At 36.5% G+C, this 22610-nt stretch overlaps 1 protein-coding gene across 2 annotated transcripts in view; it reads right to left on the bottom strand.

Moving 5' to 3' along the window:
* Positions 1-22610, bottom strand: part of Sntg1 (syntrophin, gamma 1) — an 841911-nt gene that overhangs the window by 193324 nt on the left and 625977 nt on the right. For both annotated transcript variants that reach the window (NM_001411862.1, XM_087550418.1), the window contains 1 exon segment: positions 6964-7002. In NM_001411862.1, coding sequence (NP_001398791.1) covers positions 6964-7002 — 39 coding nt within the window.

Raw genomic sequence — 22610 nt, 5'->3', positions numbered from 1 at the left:
AGGAAAAATAATTCAGAAATGTGACAGGATTTAATTTCAATTTGTATACAGCAATAACTTTTCTATATACCAACAACAAGCATATAGAGAATGATATGGGCGTACTTCCTTTAACAATAGCCTCAAATAAAATAACAATTTCAGGAAAAAACATAAAGTACTTAGGTAGAATTAATATTGATAAAATTATTTAAGATATATTACAGAGGTACACTAATAAGAACATTGTGCTATTTACTTCCAAACAGACTGACTAAAAATGAGCTGGACAAGGACAACAGGAGGCCTCAACACAAGACAACTAAGAAATATTGAGCTCAGGAAAAATACTCTTTCTAGGGAAGAGCACATTGGTTGATTAGCCAATATCAAATTGTCAGCCTTGAAATATATATATGAAACTTAATACACACTAAGTAGACTGTACTGATATACCTAAGAATATAAATACATTATATATATACATATATATATATACACACACACACAAAGAGAGAGAGAAAAAGTGAGAGAGAGAGAGAGAGAGAGAAAGAGAGAGAGAGAGAGGCATGTATGTAAATTCATTAATGATCAACAAGGAATGAATTTGAAGAATAGCAAACAGGATTGTAAGAGGCAAAGAAAGGGAGAAATGATGTAATCATACTACAATATCAAAAGATATAAAAGTAAATTCTATACAAATTATTTTAAATTAAAAATCAAATCAATAAAAAAGGATTATTCCAAAGTGTTTCATATGCAAAATGTTTTAAAAGCATACAATGGAACATCTAGGAAATATCATTACTGAATGTTTCTATCTTTGGATAGACAAAGATTTATCAAATATAATGCCTACAGTATACCATCATATTTGAAATTTGAACTTCATAAAAATTAAAACCTCCTGATCTTCAATAATATATTGCCTGGACATCTTAGAGAAAATGACATAGCATATAGCAGTGAATATGATGAGAATACAACAGTGTATTGAACATCATTGGTCATAAGGGAAATGTAAACTTGAAAGATCTCAGTATTCCACAGTGGCTGAATTTTCAAAAACTGTACCACATTGCTATCTTTATACTGCTGATATGAACATTCGATATTAAACCTTGGCAAGATAATTTTGTAACTGATGAAACACCCAACATATGTGTCTAACTATGATTGATCTATCCACTCCTCTATATTATCTACTTAAACAGAAAAAAAGCCAAGTACTGCCCCAGAGAATCCTTAGGCAAAGTTGTCTGGATTTACTGAAGAGAAAATGTGCTGCAGCCATTGACCAGAAACCACTGTGCAGGAATACGATGAGAGCTGACGCACACAGTACCTGGGAAGAAATAAAATGACTGATGCAGCTGAAAAGAAGCAGGTCAGTTTGGTAAAGCCACAGAACCAGAGGGCTCTCTGTTCTCTGTGCCAATCATTGCCTTCAATAGTGTTCAGTAAGTCTTCACAGCTTTTTGGATTCCATGTTCATGACCAGTTGGTTTTGATCATTTTTTACAGATATTTTTTTAAAAGCACGTTTGTTTCTATAGAGAAGCCAAAATATCAAAGTGTTCACTCCCATGTTTGCATGACAGCTCCACAAGTAATTTCTTTTGGTTCCCATTAACTGTTGACCTTTTTCTCATCTATTCAAAGTGGTCAACCTACCTTCTATCTGCTGCTTCCCCATCTTGAGACTATAAGTGTGTCTAAATTATTATAAATATTTTCATGTGATTAGTAGAGTTATGCAAACTACCTTCTGAAGCATTGGGACAGCTGCAAGACATAGTTTATATTGTATAGACTTCTGTTAAGTTTACCAGCCTCACGTCTAACTTCCTCCCCATTAATCATGGGAGTTGAATGATACCTAGATGAACTTAACTCAAGAGACAGGATGGATATGCCCTATTGCACCAAATTAGGTCACTGTAACCCATTCTGAGCTCAGAGGCACATGAAAGTAGTTCCAGGCAGTAACAACAACTGAGTGTGTGAAAGTGAGTAATAGACTTTAAGTTTTATTTTGTTTTCATTGTTTTGGATCATCTGTAAATCCACATTTTGATTCCAACTCCTGTTCCTATGAAGTAACTAAGTTTATAGATTCTTCTTTTTTCTGGTGATGGGATTGTTTTGTTACTATATAATTTAGCTACAAAGCTCTGAATTCAATGGTACCTGAAAGCTTAACTCCTGTTGGTAGTAGGAGAGCCCTAGCAGGGAACACCTGCTTCTCAACTTCCAACTTCCTGTGGACTTTGCTTTCTTTCTTTCTTTCTTTCTTTCTTTCTTTCTTTCTTTCTTTCTTTACTTATTTATTTATTTATTTATTTTTACTTTTCTGATAGGTAGAAAGTCATTTATAGCATGAATTTACAAACAAATCTCACAGGATTCAGACTTCCGTTTGTGGGTATCTTGAGTTTATTATTTATTACTTTTTCTAATTTCTTGTATTGGTAGATAGAAATTCAAGAGTAGGAGGTAGAATTCTAACCAAATTTCTCTCAATAAGACACTTTATGAACACACACACACACACACACACACACACACACACACACACACACACACACACACGTTGTGTTACCTTGAATCTATGCTTGAAAATTCACCAGCACTATCAAGTGGAGGAAAACTGAGATGAATCAATTCATCACAGTCAAGGCTAAGGCAGAAATCCTGTGTGAATGCTAAGCTGTGGGTTGACATTGTCTCTCTCCTCTCATTTTATTAATCAGGAATTCCTTGTCTTTTCATTTCTTTTCTTTCCTTTCCTTTTCTTTTCTTTTCTTTTCTTTTCTTTTCTTTCCTTTAGGATTTCCTGTGGAAATATGCAGTTCACTGAGAACTCCAAAGCTGCAATGAAGATTCTGAAGGCTGATGGATTAGACTTTCAGGATTGGAGAGAGTTGGAATGTTGCTCATCCACGGGCAAATTATCTTCAGCTATCTTTAATTTTCTTCCTATACATTCATCACTCATATCTGTATCTGACATAACATCTGGCTATAAGGATAAATGAATTAACTTCTCAGACCAGTAGTTCTCATAAGTCAGAAGCTAAGAATTTCATCAGTAGTATTTGAGACCCATACTAAAGACTTCCCTACTTTCCTGTCGCCTGCATTCCTAATGCCCAGTAATATATTAGGTAACGGAATTGATTTATGATTTTATGCAGCATGCAGACACCATGGATCTATATTTCTATCATGATCACTACCATTTACCTCTGCATGAACCCATTTTCCCTTCAGAGGAGAATGCATAATAGAACAGTATTATTTGTGCCAAATGATTTGTTGTTTATTCTCTAAGTGATTGTACATATGTTCATGCATGCACCTGGGTATAAAAGCCAACAGTCCGCACAGGGGCTTTGTTCAAGTAGAGCCACTTGTCTTAATTTTTGAGACAAGATCTCCATTGGTTTGAGGCTCATAGCATAAAACAGATTGAGAAGACAATGAATCCCAGAGGACTACCAGCATACATTTCCACAGTGTTGTAATTAAAAGTCTATTCCAGGATGCTCAAGAAATTTGTTTATTTTTTAAATGTTGAAATTATAGTATAATTATATCTTTCTCCCTTCCCTTTCCTCTCTCCAACTCTTCCTGTTTATGCCCTCAAATTTTCTCAAATTCATATCCCTTTTTCTTTCATTATTATAGCATATTTTTATATTTATATATTTTATATATGTACAATTAATTTATTTTTCTTTAATTATTACAGCATACATACTTATATACGCATATAAACAGATTATATGTATATTTACCACTTTCTCCATCCCTATAATGGTACCTGTATGTTCTAAACATATGACTTCAGGACTGACTATTTGGTTTTGGATAACCAGTTGCAGGGGCTCTTTTTGAGAAAGAACAATTTTCTGTCTCTCAGAATTCCTTAGTTGCCCTTAAGTTCTTTGTCCTTCCGATGGTATCATGACCATTGTTATTCTGGCTAGTAAAGTCATATATTGTGAAGGAAAATTTGTAACTTCCACTTTATTAAACCAGAATAATTTTATCTAGATTCTAAATATTTGTTATTATACCCACAGATTAGTGTAATTTTGACCCCCATCAAAGAGTTCTCATAGCAAAAGGTAAAGAATCTATCAACCACAACCTATCAAAATGCAGAGAACAAGAGATATTGCAGTGCTAAGTCCCACATAGCCATGTAAGGGACAGACTGACATGCCCCCTCCCAAGAAAAACAGAGCCAACAGGGTGGGGCCACCCACAAAACTTGTTGGTTGGAGTGAGAATGAACATGTCTGTATACTAATGTACATATTTACATGCACAGTCTTTGAGGAATGTCCTCTCTGCCAAGGTTAATGGCTCCATTATAGTCAGAAACATCAGGAGGTTGGGTGTGGTGCTCAGTCACAGTCAATACATACAGCACAATTTCTGTTTACAAGGCTCAGAGATATGAGGAAGTGGTGGGGAAAGATTGCAAGAGCCAGAGAAGCGACAGCTTATGTCTCCTAAAAACATCAGGGAATCATGAGACCTCATCAATATTGGTGCCTAAACAAGACCTGAACAATGATACCAATGGACATACTAACATGCTTTTTTGTTTTCTAATGTGTGTTCTGTGTATTGAACTCAGGTCCTCCTCTTTGTGATAACTACTTTGCAGTCTAATTTATCTCTCAAGTCCTCTCTATATGATTCTTATAGGTGGTGATTCCCTAGGTGATGAGAAGATCTGCCAGTTGGGACAGCAATCATTCTATGTTAAAACTTGGTCTAACAAGTGACCAAAACCTTATTTGATTTACATATACATATGCTAATTTGATCTAGACCCTAGAAATGTTTATGTTAAAGAAATATAAAACTAAAGCTAAGCCAGTCATAATTGGCAAAGAATATGGTCATATAACTAGGAACTTTCCCATGAAATAGACTGAATAAAGTCAGTTCATTACTGTACTGAAGCAAGCATTTATTTCCATTTATTATTTTTCCATATATATTTGTCCCCAACCATGTTCCAACTAAGTTCCTTTAGTTTAGTATTTCCTTATTTATGAAGTTCCACACTCAAATTGTTAAAAGTCTCTCTTTTGCCTCATAGCAGTAGTGTTAAAATGTGGTTACCATTTTAAGTAAAGAAATGTTGGGAGATTACTTAGGTTATGAAACACAATAATAGCTTTCTAGACTTGGATACACATGCTGAGTCTAGAAAGAGGATGGCAGGGAGACCTCTGAAAGTCATTCATAGATGAAAGAAATAGTTATTATTTTAATTTTTTTAAGATACACAAGCATCACAGATTTTCATTTTTATCTGGTTTTCAACAAAAGAGATTCATCTAATGATGGCTGTTCTGGCTTTGTCTCCAATGGTTGTTTCTTTATATTAAAATACTTTCTTATTCAAATATTTTCTTATTCAAATGCTGCCCCTTCCTCTACCACAGTCATATGAATCAATTATATTCCTCTTAAGTTGTCCCTTGAGACCACCAGAACAAAATGCTGAAAAAAAAATGGAGCCACGTAGGAAACCTCTTAGGTATCACTGCAGACTTCAAGATTGATCAGACACTCTATCCTCTGGTATCTTCACTAAGTTAAATGACTCAAATATGCAGTAAAAAACATGTTGACTTTGGCATCTTTTTCTACCCTTTGAATCTAGCCATTATCAAATAGGCTCACAAATGAAGGTCTGTGTAAGTAGGCACAAGTCAAAGATGTAGATCAAATCTTTGTAGACACACAGAATACTGCAGAGATTGGCTCTTCCCATACTATTTCTTTTATAAACAGTTTTGTGAGTGAATCTTGGCCAGCACCACCAATAGTCTCTACTAAAAACGATGCTGTTATTCATAGAAAAATGTATATTTAAGAATTTAGAAAATCTAATGATAAGGGTATATATTGAAGATATAGATTTAATATTTAATGTTCAAAATATATGTTAAAATAATTGACTTTTTATATAAGTGTTGCAGAGAAGAAAACTGGATCTTTTCAAGTTTTGCAAGTAAAATATACTTCAAACTTTTTAATGTATTGAAAATGATGCATGCTTAGATGACAAATGACAGTGGTAAATCAAAATTGATATTAAGAGCTATAAACTTGTTAACCTGCTGTATGAATCAGACATTATTTTCAATCTATTCATTAAGTTAAACTCACTTGGAATACTGTCAACATATTAGGCACTGAGATCAATTTAAAGGATATCTTCAAAAATTAAGATAGGGAAGGGGGATGCTTGGGGGTTGGGGTGGGGATGGGTGGGGGAGACCATCCTCTCAGAGGCAAGGGGAAGGAGGGAGGGGTGAAAAACTCTGGGAGGGGAAACCAGGATAGTGAGGCAACATTAAGAATGCAAATAAATGAAATGATTTAATAAGAAAAAGACTCTGATAAGGAAACCTGGAAAGAAAATAAACATGCTAGCTTCAGTAAACAAAACAAAACAAAATTAACATATACTAGACCCTGGTGAGAGGGTTCAGCAGCTAAGAGCACTTGCTCTTTCAGAGGAGCAGGGATTGGTTCCAAGCACCTATATTGCACTCGCACCCATCTGAAAATCTAGCTCTAAGGCCCTGACCTCCTCTTCTATTCTCTGTTGATACAGCATGCGCAAGCATATATGCAGGCAAAACACAAAATAATTTTTAACTTAAGATATACTAATACCATCTTACAGAAATACTATGCCTAGATACTCAGCACGCAAAAATCAATATAATTATTTTGGCAAGAGTGGGTTTTGTCTTAGATTACATGTCTTTAAAACCCACTTTTTATATATTTAGTGAAGGGGATATATAAATTTTTCTCTGAAAATAGACTATAGTACCAATTATTTCTATATAAGAATCTGGTGGCTCCATGATTACCTTCTAGTAAAGACACATTGAAACAAAAATATGATTCAATGTTGCAAGCACTATTTGATCTTACCTGCTGGTTTACAGGAAAATTTCTGTTGATTTTTTTGATCTGTAATGATAAATTAATTAATATCAGTGAAAATAAAATTAATAATAAAAAATGTCCCTGAATATTTCTGATGATCTATTTCTAAGAGTTATTTTACATAAGCCAGGTGGGTTTATGCATGCCTTTAATCCCAGCATTTGAGAGGCAGAGGCAGAGGCAGAGGCAGATTGATAACTGCAGTTAAGGGCAACCTGCTTTGGGCAGGAGTTTCTAGGCAGCCAGGGCTACTTAGTAAGGACCTCTCTCAAAAACAAGGCTGGGTGTGGGTTATACTATATTAAAAGGTACCTCAACATATTAAACTCATTGCATATAAACCCATTTTAATTAGAGGTCATGCATTGTATCAAATATAAAGATTTTTAAAACTTATTGATTATTTTCATTTATAGGAAATCAGGATTTATTTCATGTGGTATAAATGAGAAAAGGCAGGCTTACTATTTGAATTTATACTACGATATCATAGAATAGTACATTTACTTGAATATTCAAAACAACAAAGGAAATGAAAAGTCAACCATTAAAGTATAATATATGTATTTTCAGTCAGAATGCAAACAGAATAAATTTTATTTTAAGAAAATATAATGAGTTACATTGCATAAGAATCTAAACTCTCCAAGGAGCACCTCCTCTGAGTAAAAACAAACTTGAATAGAAGTAGACGCTCTTAAATGACAAGCATGGGCAGCAGAGTGCTAGCTGATGAACTCCACTATTCACCATCAAATTCAGGGAGACATCTTAACACCAGGTTTATATGCTATAAGATTATATCAAATTAAATAAATATAGATTCATTCTTTGATAAATTATGTTATTGACATGTTTTTCATTTTAAACTTTATGGAATTATCTAGTAAATATGAATATGCAATCAGATGCCTATAAGAACGAAGTTATAAAAAATCACTAATCTCTCCTCTACAAACACAAAATGACTTTTAAGCTATTTATCATGTAAAATGTAAAACTGAAAGAAAATTTGCCAGTGAATATATTTTGAGCACATTTTGAGAAGTTTTATACAGAAGCCCTGTTCTTCCTCCACTGCTATAACAATGTTAACCTGGTCTGGCTAGCCTTACCCCACACTAGGGCAAGTATCTGCTTACTCTATTTCTTTCACATCAATGATTACAATTTGGAAACAAAGACAGAGACATCACATACTAATCAACCAGACTTCACTGAGCACTAGTAAAACCACGCTTTACTTCTTTCCCTTTTAGAAATAATTATAGAAATGGATGAATATTTCATATGGACTTTTTTTACTCTAAAGAGTGTACCATCAAGAGTCAAAACTTGAATTTTTAAATTTGAAAAATAGTCTGAGAATCCCTGTGTGGCAACTTGAGTATTGGCCATATAGACAGGCAGCAAAGGGGAGGAAGAAGTAATTGTATAGAACATGCTGAACTCAGGCAGGTTATTGCACCCTAGGACTCAGATATATTAGATAGGATGACACTTCCAGATGTATTTATTGTATTACATGCTCACATAAACCTAGATCAAACAAACTCACTCTCTCTCTCTCTCTCCCTCTCTCTCTCTATCTATCTCTGTTCCTCTGTTTCTATCTCTCTCTCCCTCATTTTGTAAACTTTTTTTTTCCACGTGGAGAGGTTTAATGAGAGAAGAAGATGAGAGGAGAGGAAAGGCCGGCCATGAGCACGTGGAGGGAAGGGGTGGGGGTAGAGAGAAAGGACAGGGAAGAGAGGAAGAGCAGGGAAGAGAAGAGAACAAAGAGATTTTGTAAACTTAATTGAGGGATTAAAACACATTTAATCAGAGTCAATGCTATTTATGACAAAAAGCACTTTAGAATGTAATGAGAAAATGACCTTTATAACCAATAAAGTGAAAGATGAGAAACTCATACTAAAACGTCATACTCAGTTGTTGTGGTTTGCCCAGGAGTTATCTGTATTTTGATGCTAATTCCACTGCCCCAAGGACAGCTGCCTAGTCACATACTCAGGAATCAGGTGACTTCACCAGAAACTTCTCCCCATTGAATTTGTAAAATACAGGTGAAGGGCAGGTACAAGATAGAAGGAGGCCTGTTATTGGAAGAGAAGGAAAGATGGGCGGGAGAGAAGTTTGAAGGAGGAGGAGGAGAATAGAATGGAGGAGAAGAGACAGGAGGGGAGAGAGAGAGAAGCCATGGCAGGACAATGGAGGCTGACATAAAGATCTCGCTCTGTGTATTTACAGAATGTCATCAATGTTCTTAAGGGATGGATGGTACTGGGCTTTGTATGTTTAAGTGGCCAATTATATCTTATCAATTGGGTCAAAGATTATTGTGTTGTGTGTTCTTTTATGTGAGGGTTTGAGTGTAGGAAAGTGTGCGGTAGCTGGAGACACTGGGCCGCTGCGATGAAGTTGGGATGTGTTTCCACCAAGCTATGAAGCAGATATCTTGGGGCACCTCCGTGCTGGACCTAGTAAGATAAAAGACCGATACATTTTTATTTTTTATATTTTTACAACAGATGGTGAACCAATTTGATGGTCAAGAATCCACTAGTAATCCTAAGAGTTGAGAGAAAGTTTTTATTTTCTAAGTAAGAGGAGGCCAGCGCCATGTTAAGTCATGTGATATCTCACGCACTGGGAAGTAGCCTGGGCTGGCAGGCTGTAGGGTCCCCTGCTGTGTGATAAGTAATGGCAGCTCAGAGAGTTAGAGATTAAAAACTGCTTTAAAAAAAAGTTGTTTAGAAAGTCTTTCATATTCTTTTTAATGTGGGCTCCATGAGAATTTTGGGTTGAAATCCTAGTTAAATAAGCTACTTCTTAATTACAGGTATTATTAAAAGGTGATTAAGTTTGTTTTTAGAAAGAAGAGAGTAAAGAGATTACCTGAATCAGTGGGGATTTTCATCCACAGTTCAGAACATAGGGAAAAATTAGTCACTACCTCCAAGTAGAGAGTTGCGATGAATGTCTATAACACCAAGCAGAGTGAATGCAGACATATATTATAGAAGTTATTAAGGTTAAAGAAAAATCTGTTGCTCTGGTTAGAGAGCTTAACAGATGGATATATTTTGGGCTAAAGTCCTGAGTTTTAAGTTACTTATCGGTTTTAGAATTGATAGAGGTATTTAACTTTGTTTTAAGGAGAGCAAAGAGATTACCCAAATCACGTGGGGATTTTCATCTATGGTTGGGAACTTAGATAGGGAAAAATTGGTCACTAACTCCAAATAGAGAGTTGTGATAAATGTCTGCAACACCAGGGAGAGTGAATGCAGGCATATATTATAGAAGTTATTAACATTAAATAAAAATCTGTGGCTCTGGGTAGACAGCTTAACAGATGGATATCTTTTGGACTAAAGTCCTGGTTTGATATGTTGCTTATTGATATTGGAATTGATAGAAGGTATTTGGTTTGTTTTATGAATTACCCCGCTAAAGGCCATGTGGCTCATTGATGCCAGCTAGCAAGGGTTTGTGATTACTTTTGTTATTTACTACAACAGGAAGCTCGAATTCTCTTAATTTGGGCTCCACGGGAATTTTGGGTTCATTTCCTGATATCACAGAGTACAAAAGCCTATCAGGCTCATTGTTTAGCTTACTTCCTTTTTAAAAAATTGTTTAATCTTCATAATGGGTGTGACTTTGAGTTTTATGGTTATATTATTACTCTGGGAGAGAGTGCAAGATACAAACTTTCTGGTTACATACTAAGGAACACAGTATTTTGGGAGAAAGATTTTGTCTTTGTGTTTTTAAAAAGTGTGATTAGGCACTGGAAACCTCACAGAGTCATACTGATCAGATTTGATAGAAGTAGACCACATGAAAAAATTGATTCAGGAGAATCAAATGAGATATCTGGATTCTAAACTTTTGTCTTGAGAGTTGTATTTTGCAGAATGTGCCTACTTGGATTCCTGGTCTCAAGGACTCTCAGCTGGGTCCAGTCAGGACACATCAGCTACAGCATTTGCTTCATTCTTCTTACCCCCAAGGATATCTCAATGTCCATGTACAGGTTGAAGAAGTTATAGAGGAGTCATTGACCCAATTTCCTGGACTTTTGGGGGCTGAAACTGGTTATTCTAAAGTTGTTTTTCTGAGGAATTTAGAAATGGTTGTAATTTAACAGGGAGGAATTAGCTAGATTGAGTTGTACGTAATCTCATTTGTTAACTAAGCTAAAATCATATCTTTGCTTTGACATAGAATTTATTTGTTAAAAGTTTAAAAGTACAAAGTTTAGAGCCAGTCCTTCTATTGATGTCCTTACAAATTTCTGAGATGATTACACATGTGAGTTAAGGGCCAATAGCAAACATATTGCTGACTTTGTGAGAGAACTTTCAAGATATTAGTAAGATATAAAGACAGCAGTACAGATTGTCTTATATAGGTAGATGGTTTTCATAAACATCAGAAATCCACAAAATTTGAGGTTTAAAGTTATTTATCTTTTGTTGAGATATATCTGCTCCTAACAATTCCCCTTTGTTGGATTTAATGAAGCATTTGAACATCTCTACCTCCAGGTGAGGCAATACTTTGTGGCTGGGCAGCCACTGGACAAAACTGCCTGTTTCATCTGCAGACTATTCTGTCCAGAAAAGGACAAATTATGCAGAATAGTTGACTGATGAACTCTGCCAAGACAGAGTGATCAGCCCTTCAAAATCTGCATTTCAAGAGTCTGTCAGTTAATTTTGGGCCAGAAGACTGTAGACTTGTGCTCACATGTTGCTAACGGGACTGTGCTAGTGGAGATTTGTCTCTACAACCTCTCAGTTCTAGAAGCCATGTTAGGCTTCCTATGTGTATAGATATTTGGTCATTCTCAGATTTCTGATGGGGTTGAAGACTGATTATAGTCTCATAGCCTATCAGGCTGTTTAACTCTGAATATACATATTTTATTGGATAGTTATCAGATAGTATACAAGCTAGCCAAGATATAATACAGATTTTAAGCATTTCTTCAGCTGGCATGGATAATTAAATGTTCTGTCTAACTGATATAGTGATGGACTGGGTGTTGACTATATCATATGCTTTATAAATTGTAGAATGGTAATAATTGTACTCAATTTATATAAGTGAAAAGGATTTTTAACTGGACAAATAGGGGGAACTGTTGTGGTTTGCCCTGGAGTTACCTGTATTTTGATACTAATTCCACTGCCCAAGGACAGCTGCCTAGTCACATACTCAGGAATCAGGTGACTTCACCAGAAACATCTCCCCATTGAATTTGTAAAATACAGGTGAAGGGCAGGTACAGGATAGAAGGAAGCCTGTCATTGGACAAGAAGGAAGGATGGGTGGGAGAGAAGTTTGAAGGAAGAAGAGGAGGAAAAAGAATACCCTTGGCAGGGAAGGGAGAGGCAAAGATTAAAACAGAGACTGAAGGAACACCCATTCAGAGCCTGCCCCACATGTGGCCCATACATATACAGCCACCCAATTAGACAAGATGGATGAAGCAAAGAAGTGCAGACCGACAGGAGCTGGATGTAGATCGCTCCTGAGAGACACAGCCAGAATACAGCAAATACAAAGGCGAATGCCAGCAGCAAACCACTGAACTGAGAATAGGACCCCCGTTGAAGGAATCAGAGAAAGAACTGGAAGAGCTTGAAGGGGCTCGAGACCCCATATGAACAACAATGCCAAGCAACCAGAGCTGCCAGGGACTAAGCCACTACCTAAAGACTATACATGGACTGACCCTGGACTCTGACCTCATAGGTAGCAATGAATATCCTAGTAAGAGCACCAGTGGAAGGGGAAGCCCTGGGTCCTGCTAAGACTGAACCCCCAGTGAACTAGACTATGGGGGGAGGGCGGCAATGGGGGGAGGGTTGGGAGGGGAACACCCATAAGGAAGGGGAGGGGGGAGGGGGATGTTTGTCCGGAAACCGGGAAAGGGAATAACACTCGAAATGTATATAAGAAATACTCAAGTAAAAATTATTAAAAAAGAAAAAAGAAAAGGAGACTAGAATGGAGGAGAAGAGACAGGAGGGGAGAGAGAGAAGCTGTGACAGAACAATGGAGGCTGACGTGAAGATATTGCGCTGTGTATTTACAGGTTGTTATCAATGTTCTTAAGGGATGGATGGTACTGGGCTTTGTATGTTTAAGTGGGCAATTATATCTTATCAATTGGGTCAAAGATTATTATATTGTGTGTTCTTTTATGTGAGGGTTTGAGTGTAGAAAAGTATGCGGTAGCTGGAGACACTGGGCCTCTGCGGTGAAGTTGGGATGTGTTTCTGCCAAGATATCTAGCAGATATCTTGGGGCACCATGGTACTGGACCTAGCAGGATAAAAGACACCAATATTTTTACAACAACAGTCATTTGTGAATGACTGAAGCTTTCCCCTATAGTGGAGAGTAAGACAATGTGCAAAGGTTAGTTAAAATTATCCTACCTTAATATCATAAGGACAAGTACATACAGAGAATCATCAAAAAGGAAGAAAATATAAAATGCAACTATTAAATGTCATTAAAAGAAATTAAAGAAAGTGTAAAGAAATGTGACTGTTTATGGTGGTTAATTTTTAAAATTTCCTATTTCAGGATAACTATCTTTCCAATACACAGAATCAGTGAAATTCCTGATACACTTTTCTTTCTTTCTTTTTTTTTTTTGAGGAAATAGAGAAACTCTCTCTCAAGCTGGATTTGTCTCACAGATGTGGTGCAAAGGCTGGCTTTGATACTCCACACTGGAAAAGAAGACAAAAGATAAACATCCTTGAATTCAAAGGGAATCTGAAAGGATCATAATCACAGAAGAAATTTGAAAAGAGAATTTATTCACATCTTCTTTAAGCACGTTCAGTAATGTTTGACAGCTTGCATTTGACTCTATTTTTATTTTATTATTCCCTTTTGTTCCTTTTTTGGTAAGGTACCCTCTAACTATTAATGATATACCCTCTAACTATTGAAGATATACCCTCTAACTCTTGCTCCTCATCTTTCTAAAGAATCCTGAACACTGATTTCAAATTTACTGTAAAGCATGGTCAAAAACACTGGATATGGACCTCTAACTGAGCATGCATACACATTCACATAAGCACACACACACACACACACACACACACATACACGCACACGCACACGCACACTCACAAACACTTGAGTATGTGGACTATTGGAAGAGATACTAGCAACTGTTCTCAGCAAGGTGCCAAGTTCATGCATGCATATTGATAATGAAAAATAAATTTGGATCATGCTTTTTATATGCAAATATCAACTCAAAGTATTTCTGCACTTTAAATATAAAGCCCCAAACTAGCAAATTATATATATATATTCCTGAAGAAAAATAAAAACTAATAGGAAAACATAATGATGCTGACAGTTTCTCAGATGAAGCTCTTAATCCACAGAGGTAAGGGTAACTATACTGTAGCTTCCCATAGTGCTGCAAACTACAGCTATATAGAGGACTACAAAAACACAGATAATCCAAAGAAAAAAATGTTGAATGGATTCTAATTAATATCTACTTGAATTTTCAAACTTTGTACAGAAGTCAGCTTGATATATGGAGCTACATGGTCTTTAGGTGGAACAAATGGTCCTGATGAACAAGAGTTACCTATTCATAAACATTACCAAGATGATCATTGAGGAGAAACATTTCTTCAGATCTTAAAAGTATCATGGCAAGTATGGCTAATATTTCTTTAGTTAAAACATAGTTGCAGCACTTCCTAACCTCCTTACTTCATCCCCTTGCAGACCAAATGATCTCTTATTCTTTATTATTGTTGTACCCATACATAAACAACAGCAACTTTATTAGTGCCTTTAGTGTTGCTTGTATGTATATGATTTTATGTGGCTAATTTCTGGGAAAGACTAATTCTCTCCTTTTCAACACTCACTAATTTTCTGTAGTACACCTTAGCAATGAGTTATGTAGGATTACCTTCATCTCAATTAGTGTCATTATTTGGGTCTCTTTTAGGAAGACATATTATTAAATTTTTATGGTTGTTTCTTGGTTTGTTTTTTATTAGGTTTTGTGGAACCTTGAAAGGCACCCTGGTTCCCAGTTGAGCAAAGGCTAGAATCCCCAGTGACCCTGAAGGAACAGTAGGCATTTCACCTGACTTCCAGGAAACCAGGTCCATCACTAGCTGCAGCCCTCCATAGATGTTTGGCCATTAGTCATGTAAGGGCAATGCCCCAAGCCCCTCCACAGGTAGTGGATGTGACCACAGGTCACTTTTGCTTAAGACAGATCTCTACTATAATGAGGTACCTAAAGGCCTGGAGGCTTAGCTAATGAACTTTGTTCCCCAGACACTCTAACCTGCAAAGGGTATTTGATCTCAGGCCCATCTTGAGAAGTGGGGTATCATCCACTTTCTGCCATGATAATAAATGTCATAAAATCAAGGAATGCCTCTTTTCATCAGGATCTGCCATGGGGAGCTATAGAGGCCTCCCTGTGTTCTCAGCCATGGCCGCCACAACCACCAAGTGTAGCCTGCCACCACTGTCATACCAAGGACATACCCATGTATTCACACACACATACACACTCTCTCATATTTTCACATAGTGCACACATATGCAAACTCATATATACTCACAAACATTCATGTAGATACCCATACTTACACAAATATACACACTCGCATGCACTGAAGCATACCAGTGTGATTGATAGCCTGAAATATGCTGTAACTGTCCAAACAACCCCTGTTCAGAAACTCACCTTTAAAGTATTCACCTTTGTTTGTTTCACCAAAATCAAGAATGCAGACATGCATGGTAATTGGGGACCAATGATAAAGTTTTTTTTTGTATAGTTTCCAAAAATGCAATAAATAATCCCAAATCTTTGGGTATGAATATCAAGCACTTACAGAAGAATTCAAACAGAGAAACTACCCTCAGGTATGCGGTGGTGAATATGCAGTGTTATCATAATGGACACAGATAATGGCTTAAGATGCTACCTGTATTGTGATGATAAAATTGAAAACAGTAACAGGTGGCAGGGGGCTTCAAACTAGGGAAAACAGAGGGACATAAAGAGGAAGGACAAATAACACCTGGTTGTTTAATAAGGCTGGAGGAAGTGTGTCATAATATTTTGTATTTACCTAATATTTTACAACACATACACAAGGATTAAAGAAAATCAAGTCTCTTGGACTAACAGTCTTATTCACAAGAACCACAGACTAACAGAAACTGTAGCACCAGAAATGAGAACCAAGTGCTTCCCAGAAAAATATAATTATCCAGGTATCCTTTGGCTGGCTCTCAGTGTTTGAGGAAGGCTTCTTATTGCTGAAGACACAATACTCGTTGGACACTGGTTCCAATGGATAGAGCTGGATCTAACGTGAAATCCTCTTTCCTGTGGTACAAATTTCATTGTATCAGAAAAAAATGAAAGCTTCCAAAGGATGGGAACAATTGAATAGTCTTACACAGATGAAACACCTGTGACTGTAGCAATGATTAGCAAGACATGTATGACAGTACTACAAGTGGCACTCATACTTCTGTAGCAAGTAATAGGTGTCCAGTTACACTCACAGCCCACTTAACAAAAAGCAAATCATGCCTGCTTCTGGAAACCTAGGTGTCTGTCTGGGGCTAGTGAGGTCATGGACCTACAGAATTATCTAACCCCATGACTTTGCTAGATGAGCATAATTTCTCAATACATCGCAAATTTTATCTTTGTATCCACATATGTAGGTAACACTCATCAATGAAGCATCCTTTTATAGTAAATGGAAATCATCACCTTAAACAATGACTGGATGCTACACGGAGATCTATGGGTTGTGAAGAGCTCAGGCCCAATGGATACATCTACATCCTAGCTCCTGCATCTATGCTCAGGGAATATCACAGAAGAGGTGGCAGAAAAATTGTAAGAGCCGTAATACTAGAAACAGCCTCTCCTAGAAATACCTCCATAAAGAGGACAAGACCAGACATTAACATGGAGTGAGGAGATTCTTATGGGGTCTTAGCCTTAGATAAAGAACTAAAGAAAATATTGGATGCTGGAAAAATGATTAGCTTCTCTCACAAAGCAATCAGCCTTTCTATACAAACAACAAAATAGATTCAGCAGGTTCTATTTTAAACCCCCTTTGTGTGGGTAGTTGGGGCCCACACTTGCATGTAACAAACACAAAGAAAAAATGCTATCATCTGGATGGTGAAGGGCATAGGTTTGAGGAAGGATAACTGAGAGAAACTAGAGGAAGAAAAGGGAAAGAGGACTGATGTATGTATGTATGTATGTATGTATGTATGTGTTTGTTTGTTTGTTTGTTTGTTTATTTATTTATTTATTTATTTATTTATTTATTTATTGAGACAGGGTTTCTCTGTGTAGCCTCAGCTGTCTGGGAACTCATTCTGTAGACCAGGCTGGCATCAAACCTCCCTCCCAAGCACTGGGGATAAATGTATGTACCAGCACCACCCAGCTAACTGATATAATTGTATTTCTATCAAAAGTATTTTATTTATTCCCTCCAAGTCTTAGATGAAGAAGATAATCTCACCTATGCTAACTTGGCATACTAAATAAAGAAAAGTATGATGACTTTTGCATGAGAGCTTGGGAATGCTGCCCTCACTTCCTATTTTATCTCCTTGGCTTTACATTTCCATTTCAGAACAAAGGAAATGAAACAGAAACTGGCAAATCAAAGCAGCCTTTGTCAGACATTACACATGATCTTTTGACTCTCTCTCATCACAGAGTACATTTATAATTTCTCTTTATTGCCATGTCTGTCATCACATGGAATTCATATGGGTGTTATTGCTCTATATTGTATTGAGTAGAGCCTATGCTCTGTTGGTGTATTCCTGGCATGGGTCCACACTATGAGTCATATTTAAGTGGATCCCCAACATTTAGGAGACTGTTGGGGCCAGTGTACTGAAGGGAGACCCTGTGCATTGCTTTCAGCTTTGAGACTGATTATCTGTATGCAATTAGAGGCAAGGAGATAAGTTAGACCAACTGATCAATGGTGCAATCTTCAATAAACCTGTCAATTTCTAGTATAAAACTTCCTTGAAAATAACAAAACTTTAACTTCCAGTGTTGACTTTATCGGACATTCATTGTTCCCTTTTAATAAAACACCTCCTGACACAAATGCCAAAACAAAGAATAAAACTATGATTGCTACAGTTTGCTTATAATGCACCACCTGGCTCCCTCTTGCTTTTGTTCGGACTTAAATGACTGTAGTTATTTGATTTCACTGACATAACCCAGCTTTTTAACTGACAACTGCATGACTGACAATTGCATTACAGTGTAGAGGAAAAATGATGTGGAAAACAAGACATTAGCTAGAATGTACATCTAAATATTCAGCATGGTCATGGGTATTAAAAGGAAGAACTTACGTAACAGCCATGCCTACTTGAACCTCATTCTGCAGCCTCTGATCATAGCCCTAAGTTCACCTTTAAAGACACTTGTTTTCTGGGAGACTTTTGTTGCTCTAAAATTATAAAAAAATGCTGTCTTTTATCCTACACTAGATCTGGCACCATAGTGCCCCAAGATATCAGGTAGATATCTCCATATCAGTCAGCAAAGCAGCTCACTCACTCTGCTCTATCTCATATCACATTGCAGATGGCTTCTCTCTGAGCCTGGCAGCAATCTCTCTATGCATCTAGTTCCCAAGGCAGGTTGACACCATACCAGAAATATACATCCCAATTCTGTGGTGGCATGGTGTCTCCAGCCACTACATACTCTCTTGAACTTAAATCGCTGCATGAAAGAACACACAACACAATAACCTCTGATCCAATTGATAAGATATAATTGCCTACCTAAACCTACAAAGCCCTGTACACATCCATCCCTTACAAATATTCATAACAACCTGTAAATGTGCAGAGAAGAATCTTAACATCCGCCTCCAAGTTCTCTCCACTCTTCTCCCGCCTCCTTTAGTCTACTCCTTTCTCTAAAACTTTTCTCCCACCCATCCTTCCTTCTCGTCCAAAGACAGGCCTCATTCTATCTGCCTTTACCTGTGTGACATTCTACAGGCTTTATTCTTCCATTATAATCAATTCAACTACAAGCTCGTTGGTTTGACAAAAGGCCTTCTATTTATTTTTATGCTAGCTTTTCACAACCAATATCATTATTAAGAATGATGTCTTATTTTTCCACTTGATATTTTCCCCAGTAGTAAAAACTCACTCAAAGAGAAAATATATGATTTTTAATGTGTTAACTATAAAGAATGTAGGAAGAAAGCTGAAATAACAACTGACTAAATTCACAAGTCTAATTAATATCTGTGCCTCTTTTGTGAATCCTAAAGGGATTTACCCATTTTTCTGAGAGCTTATATCATCCATGGTTGTTTTCAGCAATCACATATTTTCTGTATTAAAAAAGGTGGTGGTTATTAATTCACTTTTCAATCACTGTTCAGAAACTTTTCTCACCTTATTTGTCCCACCTTAAGTGCTAGGAGACAGATACCAGCTCCTTCTTTAAATCTTCATAGATTTTCATATTCATGTTCTGAATACCATGAAGTGAGTTTGTACAAAATTTTATTTTCCTTTGATGAAATGGAGACAGATATGTTTGGTTTCACTTATCTATTTTTCTTTTTTTCCTGAACACTCAAGTACTGGTTTTACAAACTGCAGGCCAGCTACTACATGATCACGAGGTAGAAAAAATGAGGCCAGACAGTACTATAAAGGGAATAGAAAAAAAACACCATCAATACAAGAGGAGTTTTTGAAGAAATTCCTAGAACCACTGAGAGAGTCAGAGGCTACTGTGATTCAAAAGCTTTGTCTGACAGAAAGTATTAAAACAATTAGATTTCTCAATCATACATAAGATTTATCTTACTTTAAATACAGATCATATGGAAAACACAGTATATATGTGTGTGTTTATGTGTGTGTGTGTTTCTAAGCTTACACATATGTGTATGCACATATTTCATATAGCTTAATTTGAAATATTTTACTACAATAAATGCTACTCAGTATAACTTATGTTTAAATCTATAATAAGAGAAATTGTTCTCTCAGAACACTGATATCATAATTTCACAATTAAGAATTGAAAGACCTGAGTGAGGATACTATCTGAAGATGGTTCTAATGTTACCTGTTTCCTCAATAATACTTCATAAGAACAAACTTGGGTGCAGACCTGTAACTTCTTCATAGCTTAGTCACTACTTAAAATTTATTTTACTGAGTTTTCTCATTTTCCTTAAGGTACAGATACTCAAATAGCTACCTTTCAGAATCTCAGTAATTAATTTATAAAGCAATTATTCCAAAGATGTGTAAACACATAACCTTCTATGCAACAGATACCATCACTCATTAATAGCTTCTGAAATAGCTTGGTTTAGCTTAGAAGGCACCTCAAAAGAGTAACTGAAAAAAATTGGTGCCATATAAAAGACAAAATTTAAAGAGCTTATTTAAATTAAATAATGTAACTTAAATTGACATTACTTATGAGAGGGAGTTTCAGCTTCACATAAATATTGAGAAGTTGTATTCTAACCAAACTAATGATACCAACTTTTCAAAGTATAAAAATACTTCTGAAAAGACAGGAGGTGTTAACTTTGGTGGATAAAAGGTATTTTGAAGCTATGCTGTTTTCAGGCATTATATACTTGAAACTATCCTGCTGTACTGGTTGTTATCCACTTCCAATTGCAATCACAGAAATCACAGACTTCTATTACTATGATGTGTGACAAATACTTGTTTTTCTACTAGAATTCAAGTGTATGCATGTGTAGTTACACTATGTACATAGTGGTACTCACATGGTAAACGATTGTAAGAGATGTTTTGGACAGTATTGTGTTGTTTTTCTAAAATATGACCTCTTCATAATGCGTTTCTTATACTCTATTAATAACAGTATTCTTACCTCACATTCATTTGAATGTATTAGTAATACCCTTACAGTATCCAAGATGAATCAGTGCTACATTAGGGAAAATAAATTATAGGCACTTTGCCGTGGAGTAATTTTACCCAGAACAGGCCGAGGTTTAAATCTGTATTTCTCTCTCCCTGCATCTCTAATCGTCCATCCTTTCCATAACCTGTGTTACAAGTCTGAATGCCACTTGGATGATGTCTGTCCCTTTGTCTGTGTCTGTCCTTAACAACGTTCTTTCACTCTGTATATATTGGGCAGCACAGAAACCATTACATGGTGAAGGAATCATCTTTACAGAAATCTCTAACAGAGTTTTACGAGGGATTTAACTCACTGACTCCAACTGACCCAGATAACAAATGAGCAAATGTTATTGTGCAGTAGCCAAATGGTGTGTCCATAATTGATGGTGCAGATTTATTATATAAAGTTGCTTTTCAGCATGTTGTTTTCAACACATGACTACATTATTTTGAGTTTCTACACACAACCATTGTTTTGTTTTGTTTTGTTTTGTTTTTGGAGTCTTTGGAGCAGCATGGAAGAGAACATTTACTTAATACTACAGCTTGGGCTGTAAAAGCTGATTACATGGAGAATGCCAGGCAATTAAGTTTGATTGTTGTATTGTTTTCTTAAAGGTAGGTTAAACAAACAGTCTGCATACACAGTAGGAAAGCAGTCAAAGTCTTAAGTAACCTGAAGGTGTATTATTGACTCCAGCTGTGAGGTTCTGCCTACATTCCACTCTCCTGGAATGTAGGCAGTATTTTTATGTATTCTGCTTCCACACTCAAAACCCAGCATTTAGTGACTTAGTGCTATTATCTTCAAGGATAGTAGTTATTTGAGTAGAATTCAGACCTACAAGATTTTTGCTCTTGAAGTTCTTGTTCAAGTAAATGTGCCTATCCTTTTCGTGTTAAAACCTTTAAAATACATAATACTGTCAATTCATTGCCTTGTTTAATAAAACAAAGCTACCAACTAAAGGAAAACTATGATTGCTGTCATTTAATGAGGGAATAGTCAATGACATAACTCTAGTAACAATATGCAATTTAATAATGACATCTCCTTGAGAAAAGCATTTCTTTTTTTTTTTTATTAACTTGAGTATTTCTTATTTACATTTCGAATGTTATTCCCTTTCCCGGTTTCCGGGCAAACATCCCCCTAATACCTCCCCCTCCCCTTCTTTATGGGTGTTCCCCTCCCATAAATCCTCCCCCCATTGCCACCCTCCCCCCAACAATCACGTTCACTGGGGGTTCAGTCTTAGCAGGACCAAGGGCTCCCCCTTCCACTGGTGATCTTACTAGGATATTCATTGCTACCTATGAGGTCAGAGTCCAGGGTCAGTCCATGTATAGTCTTTAGGTAGTGGCTTAGTCCCTGGAAGCTCTAGTTGGTTGGCATTGTTGTTCATAAGGGGTCTCGAGCCCCTTCAAGCTCTTCCAGTTCTTTCTCTGATTCCTTCAAAAGGGGTCCTATTCTCAGTTCAGTGGTTTGCTGCTGGCATTCGCCTCTGTATTTGCTGTATTCTGGCTGTGTCTCTCAGGAGAGATCTACATCCAGCCTGCACTTCTTTGCTTCATCCATCTTGTCTAATTGGGTG

This window comes from Rattus norvegicus, chromosome 5, assembly GCF_021556685.1.
Source record: "Rattus norvegicus strain SHRSP/BbbUtx chromosome 5, alternate assembly SHRSP_T2T, whole genome shotgun sequence".
Classification (NCBI taxonomy): domain Eukaryota; kingdom Metazoa; phylum Chordata; class Mammalia; order Rodentia; family Muridae; genus Rattus; species Rattus norvegicus.
This window is presented reverse-complemented; position numbering and strand designations above follow the sequence as displayed.